The following is a 20,969-nucleotide window of genomic DNA, read 5'->3' on the forward strand; positions in this document are numbered from 1 at the left end:
GACGGGTGATATTAACTATCCATTGGTGCACCTGAACCACAAACGTTGGAAAAGTCCAAAGATTCCTAGACTTAGTAAATGCTAACTCCTTTATACAAATATTTAATTAACCCATTAGAGGTCAAAATCTTATTAACCTGATCCTCATTAGCATCATATCTACTTGGACTTCCCTGTAGTGTCCTTATCTTTGGCCATATCCAATCCCAATCAGTAATCTTCTCCTTAGTGAATCTAAACCTACCACAGTGACCACCTTCAAATTTAAGGACTTTAAAAAGACAAACCTGTTAAATCTATATGCTAAGGTCTCATAAATTAAACTACAAGATTCCAGTCCACATGTAGCCACAACTATCATATATGTTAATGTATTTTGCTCCCTTTTAATAACGTAAACCAAGCAGTCACATTCAGAATCATATGTATTAGTGAACATGGAATGCCAGCAGCAATATGCTCTGCAATGAAAGAAAAAAAAAAACATTGTTTGTAATAAATGAAAATATATTCACATTAAAGACTTTGTCAAAAAAAAAAAACAGAAATCCCCAAAATTACCATAAAGAAGCTCAAAGCAGAACTCAGATTAACATTAACAAAAGAAGTCAAGGCTAATCATAAATCATTCTTTATCTAAATCAAACAGTTAAGAAATAACACCCAGCTATTCCCTGAAGTAATTCATAATGGTACTACCCACTCCGATTTTAAAGCTGTAGCTTATGTACTTGCAGATATATTTAGTGTCAGCTTCACACAAGAAACAGTTATTGAAGGTCCACAAATTCCTGAGTCCCCTATCTCTCCCCAAGATTATTATTGAAAGTAGAATTGGCATATGCAAGTTTAGTATTGTAGCTGCTTGCCCTCCATGTACTGGGTATGGGGAAATGGGGAATGAAACAAAACAAAGCAAAAAAATATATATGTTTTATATCTATGCTAAATGGCACTGGTGTTTCAGTTGGCTATGATCACTCAGTTACTTTCCAACCAACTACATTCTGATTAACTAAGTGGATGTTATAAAAATTCTGAATATTTCTACTCAGGTAGATATATACAGAAATAAGGCATGGGTATGAGCAAGATAAGACAAATGTGTAGCCAGGGTGGGGAGAAGGATGCAGCTACCCAGGCACAAAATGCTAGGAGGCATGATCAGCAGATCTATATCAGTCTTCACTGCATACCAGCATTTATGCTGTTATTGCTTTTGTGGTAAAAACTGAAGCACTGTAGCACTCTTTGTGTGGTATAAAGTTTAGCAGCTGCTTGCTACAAATGTATGGTACCAGATATAAAAATTAGCTGATGTGACAATGTCAAGTAGTGCCAGTTATGCCAGAGAGAGTAGGGCAGTGCATGTGTAACATATGCCAGTATAGCTAGCTGAATTTTGTCACTTGTATATCAAACTGATTTGTACAGTTGCTTGTGTTAAAAATGTATCAATGGTGGGTCCTGCTGGACAGAAAAGAAATATACATTTATATCAGACTGTACTGTTGTAGCAGAGGAAATGTATATATGTTTACAGAGGATGCTTGAAGGGAATGGGGTTAAGCTCAGCTCAGCTTACCTTAAGGAAAATAGCCAGAAAATTAAATGACTTGTTTTAGGCCATTAAGATTTTATATCACAGGCTTGAATGCAGCCACAGCTGCAATGTCTGAGAAAGGCCTGGGCTCCTATTGTCCTTAGTGGTGAACTAATTGCTACCATGGGGTGCCACAGAATAGTTGGTTAGTTTCTACAGTAGGGATGAAATGGTTGGAATTGTTTTACAGTCTTCAGATGCCTTAGCAAAGACCTATGTGTGTATTGTGACACATCTGTGATAGATCCTGGTTCAGCTTCTAGTCAGGGGGGTAGTATGAGAACCACAGAGTCAGATGACCAGAAGTGATATCATTCTATAGCCAGAACTGAAATTGTTTTATTTATTTATTTCAATTTTGTGTTTAAATATTAATAAGATATGTGATAGTGACACTCAGCACTCTGTTATTGTAAATGACAACAAAGACAGTCATCCACTTCATCTTGTCTTGCTTTAACAAGCAAGTAGGGAACAGTAATTCTTCAATCAGTGTTGAAATTAGAGAGACTAGTTAAATATTGTTTTTCTGTATCTGTCTGAGTCTTTGTCTATGTGTTATTTTTTAAATTTCCTGTGAATTGAAACCTGTTTATTGTAAATAGATATTCAGTATTTTCATGTTTTCTATTTTATTAATTATTAAATATATCTAAACCATTCATTGTGACTGGACTTTTAGAAAACATTTAACCCTTTAGAGTTGTTGTTGTTTGTCTTTTGGCTTTATTTTAACTCTTTAGAGTAATGCCATTTATTTGGTGGCACTGTGGGCTCCATGGTCTTGAAAGACGTGCTGCTTGGTTAACATTACCATTTGTATAGTATTAATTTTACTAAGAGTAATTGGGCACCCAGGTAAGAGCCTTGAAGTAGCTGGCTGGTGGCAGTGAATCTAACTTATAGTCTTGGTAGAGGTGGGATAGCGGGTAAATCTGTACCAGCCTTTCCCAGGTGTGTGCGCACATGTGTGTGTGTGTGTGTGTGTGTGTGTGTGTGTGTGTGTGTGTGAAAATCAAATCTCAGAGCATATAGAGTTGTTATTTGTGTTGTTGCTGCATTACTTGTTGTAGGTTACGAGTGTGTTGTGTGTGGTATCCCTTACTCCCTTGGCTAGGCCCATTTAATTTAGAGGACCTAGTCCTCCTTGTGGTGTTTCTCTGGCTGTCTTAGGTGCGTCTCTCTTATTTTAAGTTGAGAACCATTTTATTTAGAGGTTCTCCCCTGTGCCTTCATTGTGTTTTTATGTGTTTAATGGTTTCTGTGTCAGCAGTTTCCCGCCTTTTGTCAGTAGCGGCTGCTACAATTGTTGGCTTGGCATGTCTAAGGAACAAAAAGAACATAAGCCCTCGGGCTTTAAAAAGTGTACTAAGTGTGCCTATAAAATGTCTATTACAGACGGACATTCGGTCTGTGTTTACTGTCTTGGAGTCATCCACCTTCAGGAGTCGTGCAGTTTCTGCCACGCCGTTAGTCGTCGGGTGCTCCAAGAGAGGAAAAACAAATTGAACCTAAAGGGACTGCTAAAACCGTCCTTTGAGGAGGATTTAGCTTCGGCTCCCAGCTCCCAGTCGAAGTCTAAATCCTCCAAATCCAAAAAGAGGTCTCCGGCTCCATCTAGTGTTTCGGAGCCACCTTGTAAAATTGCCATTGTTGAATCTGCTTCCTCGGCTCCACTGACATCGGGGCCGCAGGAGGTAGCTGTGTCGACTGAGTCTGTGTTTGCTCCGATAATTTTGGAACTGATTCAGAGCCAGTCGCCAAGTTTGAGGCAAGCTTCTCCAGATAGGAGGTCTAGGTCTCCATCCATTTCCTCCAAATCCTCCAGGCTTTCCGATTTGGATGTAGATAGGGTGGTCCAGAGGCTCCTACAGTTGCCGGTGCTGGTCAAACTTTTCTCGGCTCTGACTCAGTCGGCTCCGGAGCCAGCTCTGTTAGTTGTACCTGCTATTCCTCCTCTGAGCGCATCCTTGTCATCAGAGCTGGTAAGTTCTGCTCCGAGGGACGTTCCTGCACCGATGCCGATCCCCCAGTGGGGTTTATCGGTGGCCGCATTGGCTCTGACCTTGTCGGTTCCGTCCACAGTGTTCGAGACTCGGGTCTCCTCGGTCGGGCCCAAGGGGGATGTCTCGGGACACCCTTCGGTTCCGAGCCTCCCCCTTGGTGCCTCGGCTGCGGGTCCCAGTCATGTTCTTGGAAGGTGGTCGGGCCTCCGATTCATGAGGTCTCGCCTTCGAGGCTATTTGGAGCACGCTGGCTAGGTCGGCTACTTCTCTCGGATCGGTTCTTCCGTCCCCCACAACACCGGCGAGAGCTTCTGATGCCCACCTATCCTTGGATAGCAGAGCGCAGGGGCCTAAGGATACCCCCACGAGTGGTCCCCTTTTTTCTAAGGGGCCTTCAGAGCCTGTGCCTGAGGAACCCCCCAGAAGGAAATCTTGCAAGAGGAAGCACATAGACTCCCAGGACGAGTCTCCCACTTCTGATACCGACCTTGAGGAATTGGAGGGGCCCCCTAGGTCTTCCTCTGAAGACGTTTCGTTCTCCGATATCCTGGAGATCTTGAAACAAAAAGGAGACTGGCCCTCCAAAACCCCGTCTGAGTAGAAGTCAGTATTCCTTAAGGCTTTTGGTGCTCAGCCCTCCACCTCCTGGGTGTCACCACCCTTCGACGAGCTCCTGGACCTTATTTGTTGGAGGGTGTGGGAGACTCCTCAATGTCCCAACAAATTTTTGTCTGCTCCCAAAGGAAAAGAATTTTTGACAAAGGGAGTCCCGGTAGATGCTATGGTGGTGACGGCTGCCACACAGAAGGAAGTTGCTGAGTCTTCCTCTTCGTTCCATCCTCCTAACAAGGAGTCTAGGACTATGGATCAGTATGGGAAGTGTACACTGTCTTCAGCGACCTTTACCTTGCGGTCACTGAATTATTTGTCTCATTTTACGTGGCTCCAGAGAGATCTCCTTAAGGAGTTAGGAGATACTCTAACGGGTAACGTGCCTGAGGCGATGGCTCAGACTGTCAATGCTGAGCTGTCTACCCTCAACTCCATTGCTAACTCGTCCATGCGACTGATTTCGTACGCGGCCGAGGGAGCTAGTAGAGCGGCTAGTTCAGGGGTGGCCCTCAGGAGGCAAGCCTGGCTACACCTGTGTCACTTTACGGAGGCCTTTAAGTCATCCTTTACTGATGCCCCCTTCGATGGTTCCTCCTTGTTCGGGACCAAAGTGAAAGACACACTCACCAGGTGCGAGCAAGAGGGAAAGACCTTGTCTGCCATGGGAGTCCATTTTTCTCTCCCATCGAAGCCTTATCCCAAGGCTCAGTGAGGGGGAAAGATGTGGTTCAAAAATCTCAAAGGTCTTTTCCTGCCACACAGGGTGAGACCCCCCCCCGAGGCAAGGGAGGGGGGGTCGTATTCAGGGAGACGTCGCCCCAGAGGCAGAAGGGGCCCCCGCAATTCTGGGGATGGTGATTCCTTTCGCAGTTCCCCATACTCTCATTCCTGAGGGTGTGCCTGGCTGTGTTTCTCTGGAGCCAGTCAGGGGTCAAATTTCCCGGTATCCGGAAGCCTGGGTCAACATCACCCTGAACAGATGGGTATTAGGGATAATCGCCGGAGGTTACACCATCCCATTTCACTCCACACCCCCCCCCCCCCATCAAAAGGATCCCAGACGTTCCACCCAGTCAAAGGGGTCATGCAGCAACAGAGGTTTATCAGCTGCTAGAAAAAGGAGTCATCCAACCAGTCCACCCAGACCAGATCGGATTAGGGACTTACTTGAGATTCTTTTTGGTGCTGAAAAGAACGGGGGACCTGAGACCCATTTTGGATTTCAGCCAACTCAGTCATTACGTACACAAGTCCAAATTCTGGATGGTCATGCTACAATCGATTCTCCCATTATTGGGAAAGGAAGTATGGATGTGCTCCATCGACCTGAAGGATGCTTATTACCACATCAAAATGGACAGAGCATCCAGATGTCATCTACGCTTCCGGCTGGGAGCCAGACACTTCCAGTTTCGAGCCCTGCCCTTTGGTCTCACCTCAGCCCCCAGGGTGTTCACCAAGTTCATGGCAGTGGTGACGGCTCACTTGAGACATCAAGGATTCCAGGTGTTTCCTTACCTGGATGACTGGCTCCTATCCGCCCCCACCAAGCATCTACTTCTTCAAAACAGAGATACTGCTATCGATTTTTGTCACCAGTTAGGCATCACAATAAACTGAAAAAAATCTGCCTTGCTACCCTCACAGTGTGTCTCATGTATAGGAGCAGAGTTGGACACTATTCGATTGAGAGCATTCCTACCTATGGAGAGGATCACAGGGTTGCAATGACAGGTTCGGATGATGATGTCTCTGACACGTGTGAGGGCAAGACTAGTTCTTCAGTTACTGGGGACAATGGCGTCCACTATCATGATGGTCCCATTAGTGATGTTACATATGAGGATCCTACAATGGCTCCTATTCGCCAAGTGGTCCTTCCAAAGACTACCGCTATCCCATCCTATCTTAATCACAGGCAAATGCAAGCAGGACCTCAGTTGGTGGCTATGCACCAACAACTTAGACGTAAGGAAACCCTTTGTTCAACCCAACCCGGTAGCCACAGTGACCACGGATGCCTCCCGGATAGGGTGGGGGGGGGCATTATCTCAGCAGGATGGTCCAAGGCACGTGGCAGGAGCACGAGATAGACTTGCACATAAATGTCCTGGAGATGAGGGCAGTGCTCCTAGCGTTGCAGGCACTTCAGATTTCCTCCCTCTAGGGACTATTGCGATACACTCAGACAACATGTCAGTAGTGTGGTATCTCAACAAACAAGGAGGAACCAGATCATACCCACTATGCAGGGAGGCCATGAGAGTGTGGAATTGGGCGATAGCTTCCCAACGGGCCTTGGTGGCAACGCACATCCTGGGGAAAACCAATGTGATTGCAGACAGTCTAAGCAGGGCGATCCTCATGCCTTACGAGTGGTCCCTGAACCGCCGGGTGGCGGACAGTATATTCAGCAAATGGGGTCAGCCTTGTTGCGATCTGTTTGCCAGCCCCCTCAATGCGAAATGCAGCAACTACTTCTCACTGATCCCCCCACTGGGGAATCTCCAAGGGATGCTCTTGCACACAATTGGCCCTCGAGTCTGCTGTATGCTTTCCCTCTGTTTCCCCTTATCTTGAGGTTGATTCAGAAAGCGCTATCCTTGGGAAGCAGATTGATTCTGATCATGCCACAATGGCCTCGACAAGTATGGTTCCCCTTCCTTCAACCTTACATCGTGGATGCTCCTTGGACTCTGGACCCTCGTCCAGACTTGCTGACACATAAGTCGGGACAGCTCCACTCCTCCCTAAAGACCCTCCGGCTGACCACCTGGCTGCTCCACTTCCATCCATAGTCAGGTGTCATGATTTTTCTCCAGACGTGGTCCATATTCTTTCATCCTCTCATAAGCCGTCCACTAGGAAGATCTACTCTAGCAAGCGGAAAAAGTTTTCGATATGGGCCCAGTCCAAAGGTATTGACCCCTACACAGCCCCCATTGACTCTGTGTTGGAATTTATGTCCCATTTATTCTACCAAGTGTCTGCCTCAGCCACCATCAAAGTTCAGCTGGCGGCTATTTCAAATTATCATGTGGCTTATGAACCTAGCTTAATGGCACACAGGCTGTGTAGAGCATTCCTGAACGGCACTCTTCTCCTTTGTCCCCCTGTATCTCAACCTGTTATACCCTGGGACCTCAATTTTGTTCTGCAGGCCCTCACTCTCCCACCCTTTGAGCCCACGGCTTCCTGTGATTTAAAATTTCTTACATGGAAATCTGCCTTTTTGATAGCTATCACATCGGCTAGACGAGTATCAGAACTCCAGGCCCCATCAGTTAAGCCCCCATATTTGATATTCCATAAAGATAGAGTCTCTCTCAGACCAAATCCATCCTTTCTTCCCAAAGTGGCTTCCTTATCTAATATTAATCAGTCCATTGAGCTGCCGGTCTTCTTCCCCAACTTCTCCAATAAGGCAGAGTACCAGTTTCATCTGTTGGATGTTCATACGCTTTTATCTACACAGGACTAAAGATCGGCGGAAGTCAGACCAGCTCTTCATTTCATTCTCAGAGAATCACTTGGGGTCTGCAGTTTCCAAGATCACCATCTCTAGGTGGATAGCTGGTTGCATCTCCTTTATTTATTAGGCAGGGGAAAAGAGCCTGCCTTTTCCAGTCAGAGCACACTCTACAAGAGCAGTTTCCACTTCCACAGCCTTTCAGGCTAGGTTATCGATGGATGATATATGTGCGGCTGCAACATGGGCTTCTCCTCACACATTTGTTTCCCATTACAAATTGGATGTGGTGTCCAGGGGCAGATCATCTTTTGGCTCCACAGTGCTCAGGAGTATTTTCCATTGTGCCACGCAGGATGTAAGTGCTAGGGATGCTGTCCCACAAGTGAAGAATGTAGGCGAGATAGGACTACATAACATCAGTTAGTCATGTACTCACCATAACGTTAGATGTATGTAGTCCATCTCGCCTCACATTCTTCATTACCCCCCCACTGTCCCCCACGCCTGGAGGATTTGGAGGATCTCCTTGTACTTCTGATGTTACAGAGTCCCTTTAGATAATTTGTTGGACTTCGTTGTTATGGGTGTGTGTGTGTGTGTGTGTGTGTTTGGGCGATGGATATGATACTTCTGTTGGCAGCAAACTAGATCTGGGGATGTGGAGCAGTGTATTGTGGGATACCATCTTAGCCCAGCCAATCAAAGACTTTCGAGCTAGTAAATAGGCTGAGTTGGAGCCGCCATTCGGCTCCAAACCCACAAGTGAAGAATGTGAGGCGAGATGGACTACATACATCTAACGTTATGGTGAGTACATAACTAACTGTTATCAGCTACTTGGAACAGGGACACAGAGCACTGGTTTCTATACAGAGAAAGGTGAAGTCTTATATGGAGCCTAAAGGAGGAAGTCCAGAAATGTATCAACAGTACAGTCTGATATAAATGTATATTTCTTTTCTGTCCAGCAGGACCCACTGCTGATACATTTTTAACACAAGGAGCTTTACAAATACATTTTTAACACAAGCATCTGTTCAAATCAGTTTGATATACAAATAACATAAAATTCTTGACAGAACTCCAGGTAGCTATTTTGGCATATGTTACAAATGCACTGCCATACTCTCTCTCTCTCTGGCATAGCTGGCACTAACTCACATAGTTACAGCTACCTATACCTCTGAGATAAGAATCTATGTTAAGTGCTCGGCAATTAAGGCAGAGGAAGCTGAGGGGGCTAGTAGACTGATAGTGTGTCTTCCCCAGAAACAATTACAGCAGACAATGAGAGACTGCAAGAGAGACTAAAGAATTAGAGTAAGAGGAAGAGGTTGATATTAATTTAAAGAATCTGAGCACGCCAGGTGCAGAGTGTGAAATTCTAAACACCAGGTTAGAGAGGGAGTTAAAGTGGACTAAGGGCTTGGGTCTTGAGGGATTTAGGCAGCTGATATAGGACTGTACTGAAAACACAGAATTCTGAATGAGTTCAGAGGGTGTCGTGCATGTCCAGGTTAAAGTACCATTAGTCAATGGTGACAACACCTCTGTGTGATTTGGAGTAAGTGAGGTGGATAAGCACACAAAGACAACATGGTGGGATTTTAGGAAATTATAATACACTGTCCTGGGGGGGGGGGGGGTCAAAAAGGGTGAGTTATGAGACGGAGCAAACTGAGTGAGAAAACAAGTGTGAAAATGGGTCAGGGATGTTGTACTTATTTATATGGATAAGGTAGAGAAGACAAGGATGCATTCATTCAGCAATGGAGAAGGAAGAAACTCTGCAAAACAGTGTACTGCAGTCTTGAATATTCACTGATTTTGGTCTAATATGACAGAGCAATTTCTGAGCAAGTGCTATGTGAGGTAACCCAGGACAACCATTTCTATAAAAAAATATGCTTTTGTCATGTTTTTCATTGGTTGGGACAAGTGTGATTTTAGCCTTGTAATCTGCTCAAATTGTAAAAAAAAATCTCCTGCACATCATATAGTCTCCTGACAAAGTTATTATCGTATCATTACTGTAAGAATCTGTTGAGTCATCCTGAGACATTCACCTTGAAGAAGGCTAGACAAGCCATACAACATGTCTAATAGCACTCATTGTTGTCCTGGTTTAGTACCACCCTACTAGGCTGACTAAAGAAAAGTTGCAAAGGTGGTCCTTGTTGCAGATGGCAAAGTGAATTTTAAATTATCATCTGTCTGTATTAGAAGCATTGCTTGTGGCTGAATTGATACATATTTTAGTATAAATGCTGAAGATGCAAGAAGACTCAGTTTTACTTCACTGCATAGTCATTTTCAGAACTAGGTTCAGTATACTGCTGAATTACTTGAGTAATAAGGCATGATGCCATGATATTGTTTGGAATGGTGTAGTGGGAGAAGTGGTACCTTATACTTGCTGCAACTAAGCATTTTGCGCTCATTAGAATGGTTATTATTTTATCTAAATATTTTTGAAATTACTTATTCCTTCTGTGTCATATTTAGATAAGGACCAAAGTGAAACCTTTTACTGGCCAGTTAGAATGTTTTTTTCCAATCAGTTTAATAGTCAAAGTATGCCTTATCCAAATGATAACTACTTTATATAACTAATTTCCAGCGTATATTTTAAATTATTTTGTAATTATATGTTAACTGTAGAGAATAAATCTTTTTTTTTTCTTTCAGATATGAGGGAGAAACAGTCCATGGATTATATGAAGGTGAAGGCATTGCATATTTTCAGGGTGGTCACCTATATAAAGTGAGTACATTTACTAATATTTTTGAGATTATTAACATTTCTTTTTCTTTATGAATAGCACTGATGGGACATTAAATCTTGATTTGGAATACCATTTTTTAATGTAGTACTCTGCTGTTATTTACATACAGTAGGTGGTTGCATAATTAGTTGCATGAAATAAGGAACAGAGCAGAGCATGTATAACAGGGATCAAAAGTGAATGCAGTCACATATTTCAACCAATTTGATGAAAATCCAAATATTCAAGAACAGCTAACCAGAAAGGGAAAGTTTTTCTTGCTTCCAGAGTGTAGTAACCCCAGAGATTATTATATTAACAGAGTTGCAGAGGATGCAGCTGTCTGGATGGTAATATGGGGACTGTGTCCCCACAAAAATAGTTTTTCCAGACTGAGTTAACATCAATTTTTTTTTTTTAATGTCAGTTGTACTCCTTTGCCATTAAAGTCTGAGTGGGATAGGTCAGGATTATTTCTTGAACGTGTAGTCATCATTGAACTCTTGTATTCATAATATGTGAGTTTCTGTACATTAGGCTAGCAGCCACCAGGACCTTTAAATGTCTAACTGTACAATCCAACCCAATTGTGTCCCTATGTATTATGGGTGTTTATTAGGTGGGGGGTTCTTAGTTATAAAGTTTCTAGAAGTTATATAGTGGGTATGGTAGTTTGGGCATCACTGTCTGCCTATGTGTATCAGAGACATGCAGGCCAGACCCCAGGTGAATTTCTGATTTCCCATCCAATGGTCAAGGTTACACTTCAATAGGGTTAAGGATAGACTCTGTTTCACATGAATGGGGAGCATGTTTCAGAGCATGGAAATCCTCTGAGACACATATCTGTCTTGCCAACATGCTTTATTTATGTTGCAAGCAACATTTAAATTCTTGGATCTAGTGTTTCTGATGCTGTTCATTTTGTAGATGTGTAAAAGGTCCATCAGAGCTGGATCTGAGAATGCCTTGTATGCCAGGCATAGATTGCTTCTCAATAACCTTTAGGAGACAGAGTATAGAGAGAGGCTTTAAGGTGTTCCATATAGGACAATGTATTTATATCCTGGATTCTCCTAGTAAGGAACCTTTGTAGGCATTCCAGCTGTTGCACATGTCTGGAAAGGTATATGCTGGGCCAAATAAAGTGGCACTAGGACTTCCTTGGACCTATATGCCATGCTCTTACTTATAAGTTGGGCAACATACAATGATTTTCTTATTACCTTGATCACATATTAGTCAAAGGCCAGATTACTGTCTACATGTGTTCCTAGATCCTTGACTACTGGGTCAACTCTTAAACGTATCTTATCAATGGAGTAATTAAACTGGGTGACAGTTCAAAAAATTCTCCCAACTGCTAGTTCAGTGAAGCCAGCAGTATGTAAGGTCATATTTACCCAACTCTATATAAAACCCCTCATATACACACACACACACACACACACACACACACACACACACACACACACACACATGTGCACACACACACACACACACACACACACACACACACACACACACACACACACACACACACACACATGCTGGATGCTTTATAAGCATGTGGTAGTTTTGAAGTAAACAGATGCTGTAATAAGTGCCATTTTAAATATTTATGAATGTAATTTTAAAATGTTAGTAACAGTATATACTGATGATTGTTGTAAGACAAAGAAACTTTTATTAATTAATGAGTCAGTAACAGTAATCATGACTTATGATGCGAGTAATTTTTTTATTAAGCACTGCACAACCACTGTGTAGATTATATCCCTCTTCCGCTGAAGTTGAAAAGTATTAGGTCATAAGAAGTGTTTATATTACCCTATCAAACTATATAAATAGCGAACGCTATTTCATCGTACCTAAAACATCTAAACCACAAAATATCGAACACACAGAACAGCAAATTTTTTCCCAGGGAAAAAAATTTGCTGTTCTGAAACATATACATACAACAGAACCACACAAAAATAAATAAACCACACACATACACTTAACAAAACCATAATTCTAACCCTACACTACTACCTATCCACTCACCTTAACCCCACCCTAACCCTAAAGCCCCTAACTACCGCACAATAACTATACCCGCTCCCTAACCCTAAAGTCCCTAACTACCGCACACTCACCTTACCTGCTCCCTAACCCTAAAGCCCCTAACTACCGCACACTCACCTTACCTGCTCCCTAACCCTAAAGTCTCTAACTATCGCACACTCACCTTACTCGCTTCCTAACCCTAATGTTCCTAACTATCGCACACTCACCTTACCCCAATCCATTCCCACACTTACCTTAACCAGGTCTGAAACCTCCGTTCACATACTTACCTTAACCCGGTCCGTAACTTTCCCTCCACAGTAAAGTAAATAGCGAAGCCATGTAATTGACAACCGAAATCTTGCCCTAGGTAAGATTTTGAAGTTCCGTGGCTTTGCTATTTTCAGTTTTTGACAAAAACGGATCGATATTGTAGCATTCGAAGTTTTGAAACTTTGATGCTATAATATAGACCCCATAAGAAAACTAAACAGATAATCTGGCTAAATCAGTGAATTCTTCAAAACCTAGTTGTGTGAATGACACTGAAAATGTACTTTCTTATGAATGGGTCAGTGCAAGAGAGAGATTTCTCCTAACCTTCACATTGCATCAACCTTATACTTGATTTAATAGTAAAAAAACTGCTTGGGGGTACATCCACTGTACATGGCGGTGCAGGGGCTTTGCATACCCAAAACAAAAAAGTCAGTAACCAAATGCAAGCCCAATAAATCACTGTATTTTTCTCAGAACACCTATTTTACATAGAGTCTTCCTTTATTTGATTATTCTGTCTTGCACTGACAAAAGTTGGTTTAGATCCCTGCTCAGGTAATGTTTTTGTTTTTTTCTTCTTTCACTGCACCAGTGGCATATTTTCTTTGTGAAACATGGTTAAAGATCAATAACTGGAAACCAGTTCTTTCAGGGTATAAATATTTTCCCAAAACAGACATTCTATCAAATGATCAGCTGGTGGTGTTATAATAGGAAATAAAGATTGTTATGAGACTTATGATTATTACATGTTCATTGATAACACCAATATTGTAGGTTGTGTAACTGTGACAATAAAGACAACCTGGAACATATCACAATTGTTGGCGTGTATAGACCACCAAAATCAAGTGCTGATGACCTTGAGAAATTCATACATTTTTTGTATAAAACACAGGTTGGAAGAATTATAGTGGCTTTAAATTAACCAGAAATATACTGGGATAATATTGATTATACAGTTTTAATAAGGAACTTATTTGCAATGTACGTTCATAGGTTGTTCTGTGTTCGGGAACAACAATTGCTTCAGACTGTAAAAAAGCTTACCAGGGAACAGAACATACAAGACACTGTTTGTGTCCTTAAAGAAATTACTGCTACTTCATGTCAAGATTTACCATCATTGATGTACAGTGATCATGGGGTTATAAAAGATTATTTGTTGCCTGTTAATTCATCCAAACTGAGATCTAAACCAATGCACAGAAGATTAACAAACAGATTATATGGAAGCAAAACTAATTGGAGTGATGTTCTCAGTGGATGAATTGTAGAAGAATGTGGAAAGTTTTGAAATAGAAATTGTTGCAAAAAATTAAAAAAAATGTTTAACATCAGGATCTAGGCACACAACTTCATATGGATGTATATGTAAGAACAAGATATGTGATTAAGGTGAAACAAAAATATAACAAATGGAAAATAGGTTGACCTATGACTTTGAAAACTGAAGGGAAACAAGCTGGACATACAAATTAAACATAGTGCGAGACAATATCAAGAAGAATTTGAAGAAAATTTATATAAAGATATTGAGCATATTAACAAACAATTTTACAGGGCTAGCCAACCGGTGGTGTAAACCTTGGCTCGAGATGATTGTCACTGTTGAAGTGACACCACGACCCTATGTGCAAAAATGGGGAAAAGGGTTGAGGGTGGATGGATGGATAAGATGTGGTAGGAGTAAAGAGATCAAACTGATTGTGTATAGATTCTAAAATGTATTCCCAGACATGGGTCTATATCAGAACACCAAAAGTTCACATTTTCGAATGTTCTTACATCGACCCCTAATCAGCGAATGCTGACAACATCAAACATTCAAAACAGCAAATTTTTTCATAGGGAAAAAAATTTGCTGTTCCAAAACACATACACACAACACAAGCACACCAAAAAAACAGCAATCCACACACATATACCCAAAATCTTTCAGCTAACCCTACACTAAACTGTACAAACACCACTAACTATACACTTACCTTAACCCAAACCCTAACCCTATCACACACTCACCTCACCCGTGCCCTAATCCTAACTCACCTAACCTACCCTAACGCTCACGTCCACACAATCGCACACATACCTCGCTCAAGCCCTAACCCTAACTAACCTAACCCATGCCCAATCACACACTTACCTGAACCCTACCCGTAAATTTCCACCACAGCGCTGAAAATAGCGAAACGACAGAAATGGACAACCAAATTCTTTCCCTAGGAAAAAAATTTGGTTATCTGTCGTTTCGCTATAGGGGTCGATGTAAGAACATTCGAAAGTATGAACTTTCGGTGTTCTGATATAGACCCCACAGACACAGCAGATTAAAGATATATTTACAAAATCTTATGCAAAGTGGTTTGGCTCCACAAAAGGGGTGATAAATTGACCAAGTGACATCCAGGTAACCTCAGATACTGAAATCAAATTAGATTATAGTATAAAGTAACTACACAAACTGGAAACAAACAAAGCACAGAGAGAAGAGAGAATTAGTTATAATGACCTGAGAACACTCCAGCAAGAGTTTACAGTACCATTATATCTGTTATTTACTATATTGTATAAATGTGGGGAAATTCCTCAAGAATAAAGACATTGTTGAACCTGTCCTTAAGGGGAAAGGTTAGGACAATGATGAATACAGACCAATACGTTTGCTGTCATGTTATGGAAAAATAATGAAGAAGGTTATTGCCAGAACTGGAATGGTTGGAACCATATATCAGCATGCATGCATATGTTGAATACTGATATATTAGATTATATAATAGATATATTACCACCTGTAACTTGATGTTTTATAACAATATAATAACAGTTATGAATGAAACATTGTGCTGTGTTGTTCATAGGTTCATATGTTCATAGGTGAGTACTAGGCCAAAGGCCCTGGAGCCTTTACAAGCCTAGCCCATAGAAGTGCCCTGGCATTATGCTGCCGTTAGTTCCTGGTGCCTCTATCAAGTAGAGCCACTGGAGTGATCCCCGGGGTGAACTTTTCCCATCCACTCATCAAGATTTCTATTGAAAAGGGCAAGTGAGGTGCTCTGCTTGACATGTATGGAAAGTCTATTCCAGAGCATGGACAGTCTCTGGGTTATGCTATATGGTACAGTGGTTAAGGTGTTTGCCTCACATGCATAAGATGCCAATGAACCTGTCCCCCCAGCATGTTCTGTTAATTGTGGTAATGAAGTTGATGTCCATGGAGCATTTGGTGCAGAGGGATTAGGATTTCTTTAGTTGTAACATTTCTAAGAGGGCTGGGTCAGACATGGCTTTGTAAGTCAAGCAGAGATTGCCTCTTAATAGACGATATGAAACAGAGAAAAGCTGGAGTTTTTTGAGTCTGTCCATGTAGGGCATGTGTTTAAGGCCTAGGATGGTCTTTGTGAGGTACTTTTGTGGTCTTTCTAGTTGTTGCAGGTGTTATGTGAGGTACATGCCAAATGGGGCATTATACTCGATGACTGGTCTAATGAGGGAAGAGTAGAGAGAGATGATGACTTCTTTCTTCCTGGATGCAAAACCCTTGGTAATGAGATGTTCCACATAGAAGGACTTTTTGAACACAGTGGCAATGTGGTGGTCGAAGGAGAGGTTACTGTCAACCTGTGTCCCCAGATCTCTTATAATTCCTTCAGTGTTCATTGGGCTACCATCAATGTGGTAATTAGTGGGAACTGAGTTTTTCCCAAAGGGAACCATGATGGCATTTTTGGCATTAAGCTTAAGGCCATGATTTTGACACCAGTTATTGGTCTTAGTGAGGCCTTTCTGTAGGATGTGTACATCACTTGGGGAGTTAATAATTGTTCCCAGCTTGCAATCATTGGTGAACTTGGTCAGCCAGAGTCCCTCTGTGTTGACCTGGACTTCTGAGAAGTAGATGCCAAATAGGAGAGGACCCAGGACTGATCCCTGTGGGACTCCACTCGTGACTGGTTGGCAGTCTGACTTGGAGTCTGCTACTTTCACACTGTGGGTTCTATCTGTGAGCCAATTTGTAACCCACCTAGTGCTATGGGGGTTGATGCCTAGTTTGGTGAGTCTATCAATAATTTCTGAGTAGGGGATGGTATCAAAGGTCTTGGCCAGATCGAGGTAGGATGTATGAACTGCCTTGTCCTCATCCACAGCTCTGGTGACCGACTCAAAGAAGTCAAGCAGGTTGAGCAGGCATGATCTACCCTTCACAAAACCAGGTTGCGTGGGATCCAGAGTTTGGAGATTCCCTATATCCTTGTTAATTAGGTCCATGATGATGCGCTCCATAGCCTTACATATCAGACTGATCAGGCTAATGGGGCAATAATTCCCAGGGTCTGTAGTCACTCCCCCTTTATGAAGAGGGATGACTGTAGCAGTGCACCATTCTGTAGGGACAAAGCCTGAGGTGAGACTGTGATTGAACAGGGCACATAGGTGTGGTGCCAGTTCACTTCGTAATTCATACAGAACACAGCCAGGGATATTGTCAGGTCCCATGGAAGCTGTATTCTTGGCCTTGGACAGTGCAGCTTTAACCTGTGCTGCAGTAATGCTGGGTGCCTGGCATTCTTCCGATATTGTGCTTGGTCCTTTAGGGGGAAGAGAGGAGTAAAGTTGGCACTGAATCTGTCGGCAATATCTGTTGGTTCAGTATAGGAGGTACCATTGTGCAGAAACTCAGAGCAAATCTGGGTATTGACATAGAGATTCTTGATATAACTGTAGAAGGCTTTGTGGTTATTTTTAGTGTCTGCCGCAATTCTGCCTTCATGGCTAGCTTTAGAGGTTTTGATGAGGGATCTCAACTTTTTGTTGAGGATAATAAGGGATTTTTTTCCAGTCTTGGGACTTCACCTTTTTCTGCAACAGTTTCTTCCTTCTGTTGTAGAGTTTGTTAATGGCAGGGGACCACCAGACTGGCTTCCTTTTTTTGGAGGAGAGCATCTTAGTTCTGTTGGGTATGGCTAGTTCCATGCATTTATGAACGTGTTCGTACAGTGCATTGATGTATGATTTGGCGGTCATGCACCTATTTTCCATTTGCATGGGTGCCGTGAAGTTAGCCACCTCTGTTTTTAGGAGCTCAAAGTCAGTTTTGGAGAAGTTTTTAATGGTGGTTACCTTTGCTGGTGGTGTAGATGAGATGTGGATTTCCATGGTAATTAGTTTGTGGTCGAATCTAACCAGGGAGGAATTGACTATTGGTGTTGAGCAATGGTTGTCCATGTTAGTAATAACCATGTCAAGTATGTTGCTTCCTCTAGTGGTAGTAAGAATGAGCTGGTCCAGCGCATTGGAATTAATGAATTCCAGGAAGCATTGGGCAAATGTATTGGTGCATGAGTAGTTTTCCCAGTTGATGGAGGGGTAATTGAAGTCACTCAGTATGAGAGTGTTGGGTTGGACCCTAATAGTTTCCAGGGTGCTTAGGAACATGGAATGAGAGTCTTGGAACATAGTTGGGGACCTATAGCAGGCTATGACCTGAATCACCATCGTACCCACTGTTAGATCTCTGATGCATTATGCTGGGCTACTAGTCTGGAGGTGTGCATATCCTTTATGAATTTTTTTAATATAACAGTAGCAAATGAGCAAACTGATTTTAACAAATTAACCAATAAAAAAATCTCAAAACTGAGCCATTCCAGCAGTCTTCAGACAAGTTCTAACTGCACACTCCTGCCACTAGGGTGCAGGGGAACCTTCTCTAAAGAAAGACGGCCTGGATTAGTGCTCAGGTTATACAAACAAAGCTAGATTCAGCAGGTCTGAAGCTAGTCTATGCTACAGCAAACAAGGCACACCAATTTCAGAAAGAAACAGTTCAATTAAGCAAGCACAATAAGCCTTTAACCAGAAATTCCCAGCTCAGAAGGGCAGAATCTATCCTCTCCTCCCACAAGAGTGCAGACCATAAACCTTCTTAAAGTAAAATAACTGGCCTGAAGCCCAAGTGTAATTTATATAGATTTAACTTTAGCATTTGATAGGGTCATACACAAAGCACTGATCAGTAAATTAGAACAACTAGGTACTGATATACTGTTGATAAGATGGATAGCTTCATGGGTTACAAATTGGATATGGCAGTATCATACAGCAGTTCGGCAGGTAAAACTCAAGGTTATGGTTAGGGTGTCCCACAGGGCTCTATCCTAGGCCCAAACGTGTTTAAACAGATGTTCTGCAGTCTGTATGCAGATGAACTAAAACTAGATAAACTAATTACATGTGTTACGGATAGGGCATGCCTGCAAAATAACTTGACTACATTGACCATTTGGACACAGGAGAATAATATGCAGATCAATACATCAAAAACTAAGCATATGACATTTGGGACACATAAATTAAAAAAAAATAATATTTAATACAGTGCACAGTGATTGAAACTGTAGATTCATTTAAGGACCTGGGTATATGGCTATAGACAGCTTTGAGTTTTTCTAATTATATTAACCAATTGGTTAATGATAGTTAAAAAAAGTGTATAAAAGGGTTTATGAATTGTAGGAAATCAGAAATGATGAAGTCATTGTTTGTTACATTAGACCCAAACTTGACTATGGAATAATATGGAAACCCTATAAAAAGCAAGCATGAGTAAACTGGAAAGAGTACAGTAAATATATACCAAGGACATCCATGACTAAAGTATCTGAACTTGTAGAGTATCTCATATAGATATTTAAGAGGAGACCTTATTTAGGTTAAGTGGGCATTTATAGACAGCTAACACTGGGAATGTTTGTGGCTATCAGAAGTAGTAGAGAATCATCAGACAACCTATGTAGAAAATTCTGTAGGGCTGAGACGTGTACTAGTTGGCTGTGAGAGTATCTGATGCATGTAATAGCCTACCAGATTACATTAAAGCAAGCACTACTTTAGATATTTTTGAGAACAGCCTGGACACTCACTATGGGAACAAATGTTTTGGTATATTGGTAGGCTTAAAGGGCATTATTAGCCATGCCTGAAATATTTATATTTATGTATGTATGTGTATATATTTCTTACTGGTAATTTTTTTCCTTAACATTTATATTTTATTTAGGATTTGACATTTCTGGGGCTTTCTGTTTTAGCATGACAGAAAGTTTAGAAATTTGCACAGGTTGTGCATTTCCTATATTTCTTAATTTCATTTCTTTAGAAACACTCTTTCACTGAGAGATTCATTCTCTTTAGCTCTGCTAGTTACTTTTATCGTCTACTTTGCAACACTTTCATACTGCAATATTTTACCATATAACTCCCTTTCTTCTATATATCCTACTGTTTTAGGCTGCAGTTCTATAGAAATATGTTGCTATGTATCTTTAAAGGTGTAAGTTTATCCCCTTTCTACATCAATAGTAAAATGTTTGTAGCTTTAGGCTTTCTTTGGTCTTAGTTGAATTCATACACTCCAATGAATGTGTCTGGTGGTTGCATCTCCACACACCTTCTCCAAGTTATTTAGAGGTGTATCCATAAGCGTTTTTATTTGCTGCTTTCCTTCTCCATACTAATAGACTGTTCTGTCAACAGAGCCGCCTTCTTTCTACAGCTTTTACAAATCTTTCTGGAAATATTTCCCTATAGCTTCATAGGTAAGTACTAGACTATCTGCCCTTGTGAGCCATTTTAAATCTAGCCAGTTTCCTTTTTTGGCTCAAAATAACCTATCCCATTTGGTTATAGATTGGCCTTACCTGTCCCATGGTTGATAATTATTACCCCTAATGAGAATAACTGGGATGATACCATTGATAATTTGAGGGGACCCATGCATGGGATAAAGCATTAAAGAGCTCCATTTGTCTATTAGTGGTACAGGGGGCAACCATGGGATACATGTTATGTTTCTCATCCATACATCTAAGTTGCATTTGAAAGGGGAGAGGGACAAACTTTGTTTTATGTGGATGGGGTATCTGTTCCATAACAGCGGTGTCCTCTGCAAAATATACCTGTCCCTCCAAACTGTTCTGTTAATGTTGCAGAAGTTTAGATCCCTGGACTCAATATTTCTGATGGCATTTGACTTCCTGATGTGCAGTAAAGCCATCAGTAATAAGTTGTATGCTAGACACAGGTCACCTCTTTTCAGTCTGTTGGATACTGAGTATAATGACAAGGCTTTGATTCGTTCCACATAGGACATATTGTTTGGATCTTGTATCCTTTTAGTA

At 41.6% G+C, this 20,969-nt stretch overlaps 1 protein-coding gene across 1 annotated transcript in view; it reads left to right on the forward strand.

Moving 5' to 3' along the window:
* LOC122816190 (radial spoke head 10 homolog B-like) overlaps positions 1-20,969 on the forward strand; it is a 1,099,140-nt gene that overhangs the window by 143,467 nt on the left and 934,704 nt on the right. Inside the window, exon 3 of the mRNA XM_044088939.1 lies at positions 10,382-10,457. Within this exon, the coding sequence (XP_043944874.1) occupies positions 10,382-10,457 (76 nt within the window). The remainder of the gene's footprint in view (positions 1-10,381; positions 10,458-20,969) is intronic.

The sequence above is a fragment of the Protopterus annectens genome, chromosome 12.part0 (assembly GCF_019279795.1).
Source record: "Protopterus annectens isolate FY-2018-M chromosome 12.part0, PAN1.0, whole genome shotgun sequence".
Classification (NCBI taxonomy): Eukaryota; Metazoa; Chordata; order Ceratodontiformes; family Protopteridae; genus Protopterus; species Protopterus annectens.